Source organism: Cydia strobilella, chromosome 21 (assembly GCF_947568885.1).
Source record: "Cydia strobilella chromosome 21, ilCydStro3.1, whole genome shotgun sequence".
Lineage (NCBI taxonomy): Eukaryota > Metazoa > Arthropoda > Insecta > Lepidoptera > Tortricidae > Cydia > Cydia strobilella.
This window is the reverse complement of record NC_086061.1, coordinates 5,868,526-5,885,898: the sequence shown is the minus strand read 5'-3', so window position 1 is coordinate 5,885,898 and position 17,373 is coordinate 5,868,526. Positions and strand designations below refer to the sequence as shown.

Here is a 17,373-nt window from a genome sequence, read left to right as displayed (position 1 = left end):
GTGAGTCTAAATGTACATTAAAATGCACATATTCATTGCAATCTAATTTGAACCTTTTGATGAAACAAATATAGTAGCATTTCTTTTGTTTCACTGCGTTGTAAAACAAACGAAATTCGTTCCAATTTACTTATTTACAAGGTTCAAATTAAAAATTTAAAAACTTTATATGGTGGGTCTTTATTACGAGGTTATAGATCTTTTGTCACTATGTTAATGTTTTTAATCTAAAATTCATCATCATCATCTATCTCGCGTTGTCCCAGCTTTTGCCACGGCTCATGGGAGGTCCGCTTGGCAACTAATCCCGGGAATTGGCGTAGGCACTAGTTTTTTTAAAAGTTGCCCCTCTTGAACCCGGCAGCCTTGATGTGGTTTTCATTAGTAGCACTACAAGAGATTTTTTCTTAGCATTGGATAAAGTAATCCTGTTTATTTGTAATTAATTTAATTATCATGAAGATAAGGCATACTTAAATTATTATTATCTGTATGTATTTCCCATTACGGAATAATGGTGTTCCGGGCCTTTGGGAGGCGTGCGCGGAGCCGTAGCCAACACGTAGAGGCCCTTTTGACAATTTAATGAAATGTAAGGGGTACACCGAGCGGATGCTGCACTTGCCCGTGTCATGGAACGCACGCAGAGGCAGCACCCGCCAGGGTGTAGACTATTGAGAGTTGATGGAATCTAAAATGAAGTAGGTTATTGGGTGAAAGCGATGGACTAAGTACTATGGGATAAAAAATTTACACAGCTAGGTAGAGCATACCTTAGGTTGTCCTTTTTTTTTTAGTTAATAAGCAATTTGAAATCGCCCCCATTGACAACGGACAGATACCTTGTTGTCTAACAAACATTACATATATCTAAACGTATCTATATTATTACAGGACACCCCTCCACCTCTCCCTGCACGCACCGGCCACTACTACCCAAGGACATAGTGTAACTAATTACATTTACCGTAAACGTTGACATTTAAAACCAAAGCTTCAACAGTTCTCGAGCTTTTTGACTCCTATCTGGTTTTTTTTAATGACCTGGCGAAACATTAAAGAAATATCGGTTTATCGCTCTGGCCGTCATATCGCGATCGATGTAGGGCTACCAGATCCGTTATCAGGTTTAAAAAATATCGGTTTATCGCTCTTGGCGTGGCCTCTTTTCAGATCGCGATCGATGTAGGGCTACCAGATCCGTTTTCAGGTTTATAAGATATCGGTTTATCGCTCTTGCCGTGGGCTCTTTTCCGATAGAAATCCATGTAGGGCTACCAGATCCGATTTCAGGTTTTTCGAGAGCATAATAATATTATTGAAAATGGGACTCCGTGTTCAAATTCATCCTGGACACAAATATATATTTGTGGCTTTCCATCAGAGAAGAGTCTTTATGCTTCATGTGCATAAGGAAAGTTTCCATCAGAGAAGGGTCCTTGTGCACATGAATCATAAGGACCCTTCTATGGTGGAAAGCCACATTTAAACTACATAGATGTATTTTTTGTAAATTGAATCAATTTTATATTAACTTTATATTTTTACGCATACGCATTTTAACTATTTCAGTGCTTAATATTGTCTTCGGTTACCGCGATAGTTACTCATGAAATAAAACTATGAAAACGGATTATATCGCGTATATTGAATTATAAATCGAACGTCGTATTGAACGTCGGGATGTATTATAAATTCAATATACGCGATATAATCCGTTTTCATAGTTTTATTTCAGTGCTATTAATGTGTTGTACTCCAAACTAGTTCATACGTATGAACTAAAAAGTAGCAAATAAAGTACCCACCCACACACAAACTAGATTTTGTCAAACGATTAAGGCGGTTCCCTGAGAAGGCGAAAAATCTCCTTGTATGATCATGTTTTTCTAAGAGACGTTGATATTCGTAGACGTGGAAAAATATATGTAGTTCCTGAGGGACACACTTATCCCACGTACGCAACGTATGCAACGCATTATGACAATCTGAACCTTAAAAGTTGTATGCTTAGAAATATACTTGTCATGCGTTGCGTTGCGTATGACAAGTATGTTTCTAAGCATACAAATTTCAGGGTTCATGTCATAATGCATTGCATGCGTTGTGTACGTGGGATAAATGTTTCCGAGCTTTAGTCGCTTAATTAAGTCCCAAATTTCGGGACATGGCCAATTTTCATAGATTAAAATCGGGACGTCCCGAAAAATACGAGACGTCTGGCAACCCTACATCAAATTCACTGTTTTTTAAGCAAATGTATAATATCCAAAAACCGATTTTTATCATTAAGCTCTTGGACTCGTACAAACGGTCAAAAATGTGGTCACGAGTGGAAAAATTACCGCTAATTTTTCATCCCAGCATTAAGAAAAAGTTACTTTCTATAGAATACTACTCATGGTATATACGGGACTCTCATATCAATTGATAGTCGCGTAAAGCTACAATTGTGACATGAATTTCAAATAACATATTTCTTGTAATTTGAATCTGAACCAGATTTTGGTAATTCGGCTCCAGGTACCTTTAAAACTATGTGTTTTACGACGGTCCTTTTACCTGGGAACCTCACATTTGTGCCGCTAGTTACTTTAGCTTCGTGATTGTCAAACAGGTTGAAATCAAAGCAATTTTAATATGAACTTATTCGTATGCGATTTAATTGCCCCCTATTTGTTAAGGGCGTGTTAAAATTAATGTTTTAGATTCTATGTACTTAAATGTCTGAAGTCTTAAAGCATAGACAAAGTAATAGTAAGACGAGTAAAGTTGTGCAATATATTGTAGCCGCAAAGACAGCTGAAGTAGAAGGCGTTGTATGGCTCAGTACATTATGTTATCTAGTTACCACGAATCATACCACTTTAGAGCGCCATCCGTGTTTCAGAAACTGATATCACAACATTTTGCACTACTTTACGCGTCTGTATATTTCTTTGTTTATGGATGAGACTAAATAAGTCCTGTTCCTTGTATTGCAATAATGTAAAAATCCGTGATGAAACTACACTATTGATTACTTCCAAAAATAGGTAGCTAATTCTAAGACGAGTAATGTAATGCAAATTATTGTATATTACTTTATTTTAATTTGATCTGACTTATAGAACTTCTAAAGTCCATACATAATTATCTCGATTTATCTAACTGTACTAAGATGGCAGCCGTCACTTGCTGCTACGAACACCTATTAAATTATTGGGTATATAATGAATAAAAATACTAAGAAATTCATTGATATCTATAGCGTAGTTTCGACGGTAGATGAATTTAAAGTAAGTGACACGCATGATGTTACCCTCCAATATTCGCCGTAGTCGGTTCTGTGAGAAAACGACGTATTAAAGAATACAAAGGAAAAATTACATCATGTTTTAACGAGATTCTATCATTAATTAAAATAGACAAAGGAATAAGAAAACGCATAAAGTGGGTCAAATTGTAAAATACCATATTAAGCGCTGTAAAATACCAAGTTAAGGTTTGACAATCTAGTTAGGTACCACAAAAAGTATGACGCCGTACGGCACCATCTAGTTCAGTTTTCAAATACTGCGGCTACATTTTGCGTCACTTTGGCGAGTCTTCTTATTTCTTAGTCTACGATTAAAAGTTAAATTTAAGTATTAGTTTGTAAAGTACCTTTTTTGCTTATTGTGTCTAGTCCCCAAGCTATTACGTTAAATAATACAGACTGTAAAAAACGGGCCAAGTCACCGCCCGTTTCGGTCCTTTATATCTATTGTCCTATGTCTATTATCTTAACATATTGTTCGTTTTTTGTCTTCCATTTGTCAATTCCTTCCAAAATGTACAAATAAGTCAATTGATACTTCCTCTCACAAGGTGTGATTAGAGCTAAAAGTAGAAAGTAATAAACCATGTCATAAAAACGCGACATTTATTAATGATACTAATAGCTCTAAGCATCACCTTAATTCTCATTATACTTATTTCTTCGAAACATTCCAGTGTGTTCTGCTTAGTATTTTCAGTAAGCAGTATTAACATTTAGTTTTAGCAAATATACATTGATTATACTAGATTGTAGTCTAACAAAAAAAAATCGTGCCCCGAGTTTGACGGCTGAAAAAGATGTTTTTTGGTAACTGAGTTGTCAAATGTCAACTTCAGGCAACCAGAGTTGTCGCTTAATGTATGGAGCAGTACAGTGCTATGTACCATCAGCCGTAAGAGTGCATAACGAATTTACCAATATATTCATTCGTAATTTCTGTATGCAATTTCGCAGCGCACTGTACATTACATTAGCTGGCGAAATCGAAGCACAAATTTGTCTTAAGACTACAATTCAATTACGGACGCTAATCTATCTCTATCGCACGCGCGTAATTATATTGCTGTCCCACCCATGATGCCGGCGGTCAATGCCACTGCGAGCGGGACATCCATATACTTATAGGCGTTTAATAGAGACAGGAACAGGCGGGTCGATGTACGAAATTGTTCGTGTTTAGCGTCCTTACTTTATCTAGTACAATCAATGAATCTTTGGTTTTAATGTTTAGTTAATGCACTTGCGGATTCCCTTGATGTTGCTCATTACGCGGTAGCTAAGACTGATGTCGACCACCGATCTTGTGGAAATGCCAAATTATTATGAACCAAAATGTTAATTTTAGTTGGTTATAGTCATTGGAATAAAGTACCTTAATTAAATGTACGAAGGTCGATTATTATTCATATTTGTTGTATTCTTGTCTATACCTGTGTTTTGTACTTATTTGAACTGTCCAAAAATGCACTTATTTTTATAGTAGTTCTTATTTTTAATAATCTCATTAAGTATTTCTATGCGGCAGCTTCATTTAAAGAATAAGGAATAACTGACCATGTAAGCGTAAATAATCAATAAAATACCATTTTGTTAGTAGGTAATGTTCGTGAAAATATAAATACAAAACTTGGCTTGGCACACTACCGTGCAACGTGTTTATACATTCAAATACGGTCAAAATTACACCTTTTTGTATTACTTTTTAACGTCAGAGTAAATTATCATGATGACATTTATTTTAAACATTTAATAAAATTATTTTTAAACAATGTTATACAAAGCATGAGTTAACGTCCGAAAAATTACTAATTCCGAAAATATTTTTAATATATTTTTTTTATTATTTTTCTGTTTTAGCTTTGTGCGATTAAGTATAGGTAGACTCGTGACGCTCGCATCTTGAGACACGCAAAATAATAATTAAGCAAATTTTACGATTTAACTCGCGTATTTTTAGTCACTTTCCATTTTCAAGCCCTAACAGTGCATGAGTAGCGTTCACGATAGCTGTGCGCTGTGCGCCGCGTACTTTCGCTCGTCGCGCAGCGCGCTGGGCGCGCGATGAGATAACCAGTTGGGGGTGGTCTTGCACTGGCGTTGTAGGCGGGCACACATGCCAAACATGTCGCGCGAGTGACTAATACGTGAGTTAAGTCGTAAAATTAGCCTAATGTTTTTATGAATAACGACAGTTTAAATTTGAACACAAAATAAAGTTTAAAATGAAACTAAGCAACTTTCTCTATATTTCTAAAATTTAGTTGAATTGAAAATGTTATTTTTATAGCCCTTTGGGCGTTACGAGTATAAAGTGCAATATTGTTACGATTGGTCTTGCCAACACAATGTGATGGTTTTCGCGTTATGTTTAAGTTAGGTTATTTTGTAGCTTATATCCAAAGCATAATCATAAGCGAGGTTTAGACTAGCAAGAACTTGCATGCAATATTCATTACATTGCGGTATCTGATAAACATTTTAAATGCAGTTTACCTTAGTAGTCGGCAATGTAACGTAAATTGCATGCAAGTTCTCGCCAGTCTAAACCTCGCTATAGATTATAAAGACAAGTACAATTGACATTAGCGTATTTTTCAATGCGTTGATTGCCATATAAGTCTTTCGATGAAGTCTACTCAGTAAATCCACTTCGGCGTAGGTATCATCGCCCACACTGTTAACTGACAGTTCGTAAACCTTATTACAAAGGGCATAAGGAGTGTTGCAGTTTGTACGCTATATCGTAACGAACAGAAAAAAATATTTTATATAATGAAATTAAAACTAACACTGTTGGGCTCAGAGCCTGAAATAAATGACAATTTTTTTAATTTTATACATTATTGTGTTGTAAAATCAGTCTAAAATGTGCGCCGCAGTGGGATTTTGAATTTTAGTGTTACCCTTAAAAGACCTAGTAACACACGTTATTGTTGATTTTGCTAAACTAAGCTTAAGTTTTATATGTTAAGGTTAAGCAACACCTTTTAGCTGTACCCAGCTTGCATACCAAACGCGTACACGGTATACTGTTTCATATTTTTTTAATTTTATACTTATTTATTTAGTTTTACTTTTGCTTATCCTATTATTACAAAGAAAATTCTGAGAACGACATATAATTTTGTATTTTTTGACAACTCTTTTACAATATATACTTATTTCAATACTTATATATCAATATTTTCCGTCAAAAAAGTATAAAATATCTCAAAATTTGAAAATTACTTTAAAGTTAATTATTATTTTTATTATTTTTTTATTTTTCATAAAAAATGTATTTTAATAGTTTACTTAATTTTATGGTGATTTACTTAAATCGCACCATTACGTTTTACGACACACACATACACCACAACATAAACCTTAATTCGAAAAAATACAAAATTTCCAAAAAATTGTGTATTTTTTTAGAATCGACGGTATTATTTCGACGCTTTGAAATTTGTACCTTATGTGATCGTTTTAAGGTATATTTTTCAGTGTGAAAATCGTTTTTTGAATAATATTGTCTTAAAAAGGAACAAAAACACGTGATAACTTATTAAAGGAAATAAAGGACAAGTATATTTATACCACAATGTATTAAACTGTATTATATTCATCACAAGTTACTAAATAAGTATGAAACTAACCTTTTGTACCATTCGAAATAGATTTTGATAGATATAGTCGTAGCTATATGTCTATAAGTAACCATAATATGTATAAGAAAGCACAAAATTCAAGGCACTCGAGTTTCTATATATGGTATCGTCGTTTTTATATAAATGCGTTTTATATAATCGTGTTGTATACGTGTAGGAAACATGTACATCGATATGTTTATTATGTGTAATTGTAACCTTCATACAGTTTTGTATTTATGTATAGGGGCGTCCACACCATGCACTTTTATTACTCCATCTTGCGATTTTGAGTTTTAATACGCCTTGCGAACCTTTTTAAAGCCTGACCAGTAATATGATCATTGTCAAGAGGGCGCTGTTATTCTTATGTATAGGGTGACAGTTCAGTATAGTATGGAAAAATTAGTTCCAGTGAAATTCCGCAACATGGCGCGTGATCATATATTCCTGGTCAAACTTTAGCTGAATTTTTAAAACTGTACCAACACATGAACAAGTTTGGGAACAAATCAAATTATTTTATTAAATATTTTGATTTGTGTTTTTTTAAGTAGTCACACTACTATATATAAATTAAAAACTGTAATAGATGTCATATATTAAAGAAAAAGTGACGAAGCCCTCCAGTGGTGAAGGCCGGACATGTTCGGTACGGCTGTAGTGTATGGTATTATATGTCGACTGTCACGTTACCTGCATGCGTGTCCTAAGCTTAACGCTGCGAGACGCCAGCAAAGTGACATCTGCCATATAATTTAATACTTTACAACCAGAGTATGTGCGCGCTAAAATATATTATGATGGCCTGTTATGGAGTCAGACACATATTATTAAAAAGAAGTAAGTTGGAAATTAAGGGACCGCGGTGTGGACGTGCCTTATGGGAAGCCTCGCAGCGTTGTGGCGCGTTTTGAATGTTTATATGTATGACCAATATACACTGAACAGCAATCAAAATCGGTCATTATGTTTGTAACTTCCATTCTAAATTACCTAATTTCTTGGCTCTTGTGTATTTGTGTATTTGTTTGTAGCGAAATCGTTATAAGTAAAGTACTGGCTATGATACTTTTCTTTGCCTTTCTCTAGTTGTGATAGCTATTATAAAAGGTTTTTCAAACACGACTGTATAAATTTCAAAATATGATGACGATATTTTCGTCTTAATACAAAATAATTTTATCTCCAATACTTCCAAAAACCAGTATTTTCCACCATGCAGTGAGTAAATCAAAATGACTCATGAATATATTGTAAATATATCTACCCTGAGGCCTATATTTGTTTGTTCCTATTGATAGTACGGTTGTGACCCCAACGAAAGACCCCTGAGAGTTATATATTATGATAAAAAAATATATATTGTGTCGGAAAAGGCGTAAAATCCCTCATAGATCAATTTATTGTCTACCTTTTAGTTTTATTTGCACAAAAAATGCAATCTGCTCGAAATAATCTTTGCATATCGTGTTGGGAAGCCCTCGCTACGCTCAGGATTCCACTTCCAAAACTGTTTGATACACTCGTGGTTTCATTATGGAATCCTTTGCTGGCTCGGATTTCAATATAAATACATATTTGCATAATCAATTAATATCAATACAAATTTAATTTTGGATTCGTTTTTTATAGTTTTATTTCATTTGGATTACTAAATAATATTGACTATGAGGGACAGTTACTAACCGAGGTATGCGAAGGCAACGCTGCGCGAGGCAGGCATGTACTTACATATTGATATTGTAATAGATAATTTATCATTGCAATTTATAAACATTCCATTGCTTGTGAATCGTGTTTTATTTTTCCTCATATCTTATTAGCCTTTTGCCTACAATCTAGGACGTACTTCACATTTCTATTAACACCTTGAGTCCCAGGGATCTAGATTTGCCTGCCAAAATTGATTTTGAATTTTTAATTTAGAATTTAATTTCGGTTGCTGACCCGATCAAAGGTTGTACTGTAGCATACTGAACAGAATATATATAAACGTTAAGAATATGTATACAAGCAAAGATCCATAGATTGCATAAGGCCTTGGTCTGGACGCACGCGACCGGCGGGTTAGTTAGCTGTGCGGCGGGCGGCGACCGCCCCGCTAACTACCCCGCCGCTGGTCCTAAGCAGTCCGCGGCCTATTTGCCTTGCCGACCTCGCCGACATCGCCAATCTACGAAGTATAAAGTCGAATTCCTTCTTCGAAATTTGAGCTGATGTAGATGGCGCAGTGCGGTTCAGTACATTACGCGGTTGTCAAGTTGACGTGTGACAATCCATTGACCACAAATCATGGCGCCGTGCAGCGCCAACTACCCACTTCCGCTGTCAAACTATACTACAATCAATAGCTTTTTGCTGCATTATAACTAGCATGGGTTTGGAAATTAAAAATTGTATCATACTAATTCGTTTGTTGCAGTTAAGGCTACGGTACAGTCGCCATCAGATACATCGGAGCGGCCGAGGTGTTCACAAATATCTAAACAAAGCCTCTACTATCAAATCGTTAAAGTGCACGCTCAGATATACTCAGAGAGGCCTAGCCATGATGCCATTTATTTGCGTCGTAGCGAACGAAACGATAATATCTCTCTATCAATCTTCCATATATACTTAAGTGCGACAGAGAGACATTAGCATTTCGTTCGCTACGGCGCAAACGATTGGCATATTGGCTAGAACCCTGATATATCTAATGGCGATTGTAGGTACCATGAAAAAATATATCTTTCGACTCCATAGACTCCGCTCCGGTTTATTATTTCAATATCGTATATTTCAAACGAAAGTAGTCCGCTATGTGCTTATGGAATATCCATTACGGGCGGACGCGGAGCGCTTTCCGCTTCTTTCATGGCGTCAATTAGTTCGCTGGTCGTCTTGTACTGTACTATGGTGTGTTTGACGAAATCCCTGAAAAAATAAAAAATACACTTTTTCACCACACAGCGGGTAAAGGCTCTCTTGATTGTTCAAAAACTGATAAGAAAGTTGCATTTTATCCACATGCGAGGCAAAGTAATCTGATGCGAACGTTGAACTGTTTCCTTGTTGGCTGGTAAAATTGACTTTTATGATGATTTGAATGATAAACATAATAACATTAATTTGGATTTGATTTGATTTTGTTTGATATTTCACAGTTAGTATTTTCGTCGCGTTGGTGTGGTGAAGAATTATGTGTTTCACTCGGTGGCAAAATTTATTTAAACCTCGGGCCTTGAAACCCTCGCAACGCTCAAGATTCCATTATTCGAACCACTCGCTACGCTGGTGGTTAAATTTTGGAATCTTTCGCTTACTCGGGTGTCAATATTAGCACGCGCGGTTAAACAACAACTTTGCCCCCTTGTAAAACAAATAGGTAACTATTTCACCACATCAGCTCATAAAAACTGTTTGTTCTTCAAAAACTGATGAGAAAATTGCATTTTCATTTCTCATGCTCTGAAAGAGGGTAATTGTTCTAAAAGGTGTGCAGAAAATGATACGTGTCTGCACTAGAGAATTTTACGTTCAAAGTACGATTTTTTTATTTTCTTTACGATAAGTAATTGAAATTTGAGTTTAAGTATGTTTGTTATACAATTTCCATTCTGATATTTGACTCTCCATTCCATAAATAACGATACTTTTGCCTGAATTGTTTATTGAAAGTTCCCTCAAAAAATACTATAAAAATGTATACTTAGTCATGTTCAAAAAAAAAACACATGCATTTTACTTTCCTCGTATTCGAAATGAAAGGTAGAGTGTTTAACTCGGGAGAAAGGCATCATTTCATCTACTATTTATCTACAAGAGAAAAGTACAATTTTTGAATTGGTTCCTCATGATGACTGTAGAATTAACTTTTAAATTATGTTTTTGAATGATAAATATTTAATATCGTATTACAGTTAAGTAGAATTTTCCTCGCGTTAGTGTGGCACACTCGGTGGTGTCTGCGGCTGTCGTGAATCTATAGACCTCGTTTGCAAAATTTTACGTACCCCCCTTCATATTTATAGATTAATTATATAACATCCCACGCAAACCGATTTTGATAAAATATGTATAAGAACCAGAGCGCTAGAAAACTGTTTACAACAACAAATCGGTTTACCGGTTTAAGAGTTCCGGTGCCACAAACAAGAGAGAAGAAGCCATAGACCCGCTACCAACTGAGCTACCCGGTTATAGTTAACGCTATCTCTACTGAGCTCGTTCACTTACCTGTACTAACAATGGCATTCTGTTAAACAAAAGCCATTATTTCTTTTATGTGAGCGCGTAGCCTTTGTAAAAAAATATACTGGTATTTGAAGTAAGTAAGGCCCTGATGAAGACCGCTAGCCGCAGGCTGCAATTACCTACAGCATTTTGAAGCCCAAGATGCCATGCCATGCCAAGAGAGCCATAAGAGCGTGTCGTGTCAAACTTAGGGTAAGCATAGTAAGATAGCAACTTAAGTAGGTGCATAAAATTGTAAAAAAGAGCGCTTTCTCGCCAACAAACTGCATAAGCAGTTTGGCGAGTAACTTTAAAGTTGATCATGTGTATGTGCCTTTGAAAAAAAAAGAAATTACGGCCTTCGAAGAGTAACACATAGAGTATATTGAGAGTAACATCACAGTAACATATTATTGAAAGAAAGAAAGAAAATAAATTTATTCAGGAGGCTTACAGTATTGTTTAAATAAAACATAAACGTCACTGAAAAGGTCTCCCCTCAGCTTGATGTCAAGTTACCTTTCAGGTATCTTGACGCTGGTCTTCCGTGGAGACCTGTTGTTATTGCAGGTGACTGTACCCTATGTTTGTCCGCTATGTGTGTGAAGTATAGTTGTGTTGAACTGTTGGAAAGCTGGAGTCAATACCTGAAGTATAAAGCCCTAATGAAGACCGCAGGCTGCATGCCTCCACAGCGCTCAGGTCCGAAGCTCATGATGCCCATAAGAGCATTGTGTTGTACCGCTGGAGCGCCTGCATCAAACTAGCAACAAATGGTGATTATAATAAATACAAACTGATTAACGTCGCGTGTAATGTGTATGCACTGGATAGACGTTTAAAGCCCTTTTAGCGGGCAGTACCTAAAGTAAGAAATGTCCCAGATCACAAGTAATAGGTACCTAACCCGGTTTCGCCTGGCCGATGTGGTGACAAGTGACAAACGTGTGATCGGAGGTTTTCTTATTTATTGACCGTGGTGTTTCTCTGATCGACGGAGCCGAAAAGCGGCCACTTCGTTTAGCGCAGCGGGCCGAAAGTTGGTGGGTTCCGGCCGGAGGGCAGAAAAAACATTAGTCTATATTCGGCAATACGAAATAGCGGTCGGTCGTCTTTCTGATTTGCTTTTTACTTACAGACGAGTGTCAGGCCCCGGACTAGGATCCATCTCTCGAACGGTATTCATATATAAAACGAACTATCACATAGTACCTATGGGTTCCAATCACAACACACTAGGTGATGTTGGAAACTTGGAAGACAGTGGATGGCGGAGCGATGAACGGGTGTTTACTCCTATTACTTCACAGAAGTTACTTTGATAAAAAAATGTATGACAGATGTACGATTGCTTCGTGCAACTTGCCCTTGATATTTTATGTCTTTAAATGGAACAGGAGAGCACCGAAAACAGTCCACACATTTTTTTAAGATTACCAGACAAGCATCCCTGGTCCCGTTCCTCAGAGACGCGCAGAACATGTCTTCACCAAATTGGAAGCCGTTCACCAGCTGGTAGGCATCCTCGCAGTAATGGCGACTGCGAACCTTCAACCGGGCCACGAGCATGTTGGACGTCTGCTCGCGGAATGCTGTTTCTGAACCCTGGTGTTGAAACACTTTTTACTACGGAATAAACATGTATCCAAGATTCTAAAGTAAACTTATCATTTTAAATTGGCAAATACGGTAACGATTTCTTGGCTTTGACCGTAAGTGCATCGGAAGTAGGCGATCAAAGGACGAGGCATTAGCAATGCAAAATCACTTCGCAAATACTGGTTCCACATTGCACATTCATTGCATAGTGGGGTCTCATAATTGCAGTGGAATGGACGGAAATGCTTTCGGCAGGTTTTAGTCTAAAACTATAGGTACCGGATATTCGTCCCGCTACAAGGAAGCGGGGAAAACCAGAAGCCTGACCGTGATCCTATGTGTCGACATTTCGACGGCTTTCTTTATTCCCCACCACTCGTCCACCTCATATAATTTGTCTCGCGAGTCATTTTGGCTTTTAGCTGTGCACTAATAGGCACTGGATTCGCATCCCCCCCTCTTTGTTCTCCAAAACTTGTTAATCTGTTCAAGCAACAATAAACCAGCGATACTCAACCTGCGGCCCGCGGGGGTTTTAGGTGGCCCGCCAGGTGATCGTGGTACTCATATAGGCGCATGGCACACTGCATCCGATTCGCACGTCGTTTCGATGTTTGAGCAAGACAACGCTTTGCGCGTGTTATAGCGACATCCCGCTCGCAAGTCAGAGCGACGTGCAAATCGGATGCAGTGTGCTGTGCGCCATAGATACAACCTTGCCCACCGAACGTCACCTCTAAGTAAATTCATCTTGCGGCCCTGGGCTACAAGGCAAACCCGTTTTGGTAGCCCTCATTAAAAAAAGTATGAGTATGACTACTCTAAACTGACTTCCAGCGGACTTATGTTTGCAATAAGATTCACCAAGAGTTAATAAAGTGGCCAAAGTGGGTACTCACTGTGGTGGCCCCCCATCCTGCCACGGTGATAAAGCTCTGCGCAAACGGCTCGCGGGACCCGTCATAGATCCGAATCAAGTTGACGTATTTCGAGAATTCTGAAACATTTTAGCTGTTAATCATTAACTGAGTCCTTACCTATATTTGCTTAACGCACCTATTTTCTTGCAATCGAATGTACAGTCAGCAAAGCTATTAGCTTGGCTCCTACACACATTTTTATGAGTACTGAGCTGGTAGTTTTGCTGACTAATACTAACTCGAAAGTTGTGCGGATGGTGACTTTAGCAGCGTTACTAATGTAACGTTGCTGGTGTAGCGTTGAAGCGAAAAAAGAATAAGTTGCAGTCGAAAGTAGAATGTTAATTCAATACGTCACGTCATTTTATCAAAGAAAGTGACAGTGACATTGCACGTTTCCCACGTACCTACTGATGCACATACTAACCTACTGACGCTGCTGCAATTGCCGTCTGAATGTACCCTTAAGATATAGTGTTTAAGCTAGCATCTGAACAGAAACGCACGATTGACCGATAAGGGTTACAGAATTCAGTGTTTTGTACCTGTTCCTTCGCATTCTAGAACAACTGTCAACATTTCCATCTTGACCACTTAGATGGATGGCAATCCTCAACAGTGCGTTTCTTCAGAAACTTCCTGCCTCGCACAGCTAAACTAAGGAATGATCTGTCGCCTGCAGTATTTCTTGACCGATACGACCTACAAGAAAAGAGCGTATTCCCATCTTAAATGCCGGCAACGCACATACAACCCCTCTGGTGTTGCAGGTGTCCATGGGCGGCGGTAATCGCTTACCACCAGGTCTGCTCGTTTGCCTCTTACCTATATATCATAAAAAAAAGCTAACCATATAAATCTTACCAAGGTTGTTCTGCAGTTTCAACAACGCCACGTCAGCATGGGGCACCGGTTCCTCCTCAAACTTGGGATGCCTCACGGCACCAGTGACTTCCACCAGCTCCCCGCCCTCGTGGGGCTTCACGCTTCCGACGCGGACCTTCACGTAGCGGTTGAGTTGCTTTACAGAGAGCACTGATAACACACTGAAATTGTTCGGAGGATTTAGGTAAATCTGTAATCAGAGAGCGAGTTCGTACATAATCAATGGTAGGTGTGATCGAGTGAGGTAAGTGAGAGAATCATTAAGTTTGTGTGAGAGACTAGTTAAGTGAGTGAACATATGAGGAAACAGATATAGACATGAGTAAATTCCAATGTAATTGCAATCTTGCTGCTAAGAGAGACAGCTGGGACACGACAGACACCTGACCCTCTCAGAAGAAACTCTCCTGAAAAAGAATAGATATAATAATCCCTTGAGGGATAGATTGGTCATTTTTCAACGTCGGTTAGTAACCCGCGGCCCCTACGAGCTACGGAACGCACGCTCCGAGAGCCGAGCTTATGGCGACCGCATTTATTGTAACCACTCGGCGGTGCTGATCTGAGTTCTGACCTTGTTTCGCGGACAAGGTTTGTGAGTCGGTGCTTACTAATTAAGACAGTGCGCCGCTGTGAGCACCCAGCCGACATCGACGATGGCCCCCGCGCACCACAACCTCCCGTTGATCATCACGGCCGCCATGTAAGGGTAGTTAATCGTATCCGTCAGGTTCCCGCTGCGGATGAACTGGTTGTTTACTTCATACTGCACGTCGTGGGTGTTGCGGATGCGGCCGGCGTCCTTCTTGTGTGGATGACGGCGGGCGTTGTCGCGTGAGGGGTGATCTGTGTTTAATAAAATAAAGGACTGTCAATATATTAAGGTTTAATTTTGATTGACTTGAACGGCCTGCTAAGGCTTACCGCCCTAGGGGTTAATATAATTTGTTTATTCCATCTCTGCTCTGACTTTGCTGTGTCACAGTGTTAAATGTTTCAAAGAAATTTGACACTTATGGTGGAAATTCCTTAAAGTGCAAAGTATCATTATATTGGGTCAGCCGCATTCGAGGGAAGCCAGTGCTGTAAAACTGGTTTAACTTGGCAGATATAATTAATATCAATTTATTTGTTATAACCTTAAAAAATGCAAGCGTAGCAAGCAATACATTAACTTCAACACAAATGTATGTTTTGTGTTTTAAAATACATTTCAATGGATAAACCAACATTGAACCTATTTGTTACCTGTCTAGCCTACAATATTGTATATGCAAGTCGAGTCATTTTATGCGTAACAACTGGTTACTTACCTATAATAATTATATAGGTATACCAAAAGTTATACTTATTGTTATTATACTTTTTTTGTAAATACATCATTTATAACGTACCCCGCGCCAACTTATTTTGGTAACGCTGTAAGTCAATTTGGTGACGCTTCGAGTCGAGCTTGTGAGGTTTCAACGATATTTGGGGACTCCTCAACTGGGGTTGGGGACGCTGTGCGTCGGGTTGAGGGCGCTGTAAGTCGTTCGGTAGCTGTGAGTCGGTTTTTCGGTGTCGGCGTAGATCGACTGGGACGGCAGCCGTTATGGCGCCCGAAAATTCAACTGGTTATGGAAGGGAAGTTAATGTTATTAGGGTTGTGAAAGAGATAGTTACTAGAAAATACTTCTTATTAGAAGTAGACTCCGACTAAGCTAAGTTTGCACCTATCTGGCAGTCTTGGCATTGGCAATTTCCGCGTCATACCTATTCAATGTAAAGTTAGGAAGAAGCATTATATAGCGACGTCTAGCTCGCTCACACACCCACACACCGGAGCGGCGTGCGGATCCGCATCCAATGTGAAGGCTGTCTTAGTGTAGACTAGACGAACTAGCATTGCCATAATGTTCTTAAACTACTATATCAATCTTTTTTATAAATTGTATTACTTACTTCATAATTCACCAGCGCATTCGCACGGGTTACACAAAACCTTAACAAATAATACCTACTTACACCTAAACATTCCTCAAGAATCACTCTATTGATAGATGAAAACCGCATGAAAATCCGTTAGTACAGTTTTGGAGTTCATCCCGACCATACGTACATACATACAGACAAACAGACGAGGTGGGGGACTTTGTTTTATAAAGGTGTTAGCAGTTAGTGATTAGCAAAGAGGATATAATAGGAGTTGTATTCTACCTTTGGTGATTAGTGATAATACTTACACTTTTGGTCGGCGCCATCTATAGTCCCAAAGACGAATAAAAGACACATCAGGCCACATTTTCTCATCATTTCACAACGTCTACCTTCGGAATCACACCTATTGTAAATACATATTGGGCAAGCCGTGTTGAAAGAGTAATAAAAAGTTATTGCCTTATAGTTACTAACACTGAAATTGTATTAGATTTGAACACCTAAAAGTAAAAATATTACCCAGTATCTCGCAGTTGGAAAAATACGGATGGTTTTTCTCGCGCGCGAAACCCTGTCGCGATTACGACAGGGAGGGTTTTAAATCGACACGAGTTGCGAATTACCTATTCGCACGTGTATCGTACAACGTTTACCCTTAACATTTTTGACGTAGTTATGTAATGTGCTTACCTATAGCACAGGGTGTCATAATGGAGTACCATATGTACTGTAAAATAAATTATTTCACACCATGGACGAAATAAAGCACTAGAAAAATATTAGGAAAACCTAGACCGCAGTTATTGTCAGACACAATTTAATTTATATTTAATAAATCCGAATGAACTATAAAGAGTAGGTAATTTGACCGTGACGTCATTGTTCTGTAGATTTCATATAGATT

General features: G+C 38.2%; 3 protein-coding genes across 4 annotated transcripts in view; 1 reads left to right on the top strand and 2 right to left on the bottom strand.

The window, feature by feature from the left end:
• LOC134751041 (dystrobrevin beta) overlaps positions 1–2,144 on the top strand; it is a 92,468-nt gene extending 90,324 nt beyond the window's left edge. Inside the window, exon 21 of the mRNA XM_063686376.1 lies at positions 895–2,144. The gene's annotated coding sequence lies outside the window, so the exon portion shown is untranslated. The remainder of the gene's footprint in view (positions 1–894) is intronic.
• Positions 2,145–4,479: 2,335 nt separating this feature from the next.
• Positions 4,480–17,373, bottom strand: part of LOC134751012 (solute carrier family 2, facilitated glucose transporter member 8-like) — a 78,169-nt gene continuing 65,275 nt past the window's right edge. Inside the window, exon 10 of the mRNA XM_063686331.1 lies at positions 4,480–4,489. The gene's annotated coding sequence lies outside the window, so the exon portion shown is untranslated. The remainder of the gene's footprint in view (positions 4,490–17,373) is intronic.
• LOC134751022 (trypsin 3A1-like) lies at positions 9,721–16,920 on the bottom strand. Of its 2 annotated transcripts, XM_063686347.1 has the most exons (8): positions 16,775–16,920; positions 15,944–16,162; positions 15,161–15,395; positions 14,529–14,710; positions 13,644–13,741; positions 12,583–12,750; positions 11,793–11,908; positions 9,721–9,846 (listed from the first exon to the last, which is right to left on the bottom strand). In XM_063686347.1, exons 1-8 carry the CDS (start codon positions 16,842–16,844, stop codon positions 9,738–9,740), a joined length of 1,197 nt encoding a protein of 398 aa, XP_063542417.1. In that variant the 5' UTR covers positions 16,845–16,920; the 3' UTR covers positions 9,721–9,737. The 2 variants fall into 2 exon arrangements, with proteins under 2 accessions (XP_063542417.1, XP_063542418.1); XM_063686348.1 differs by lacking the exon at positions 15,944–16,162 and having other exon boundaries at positions 16,775–16,885.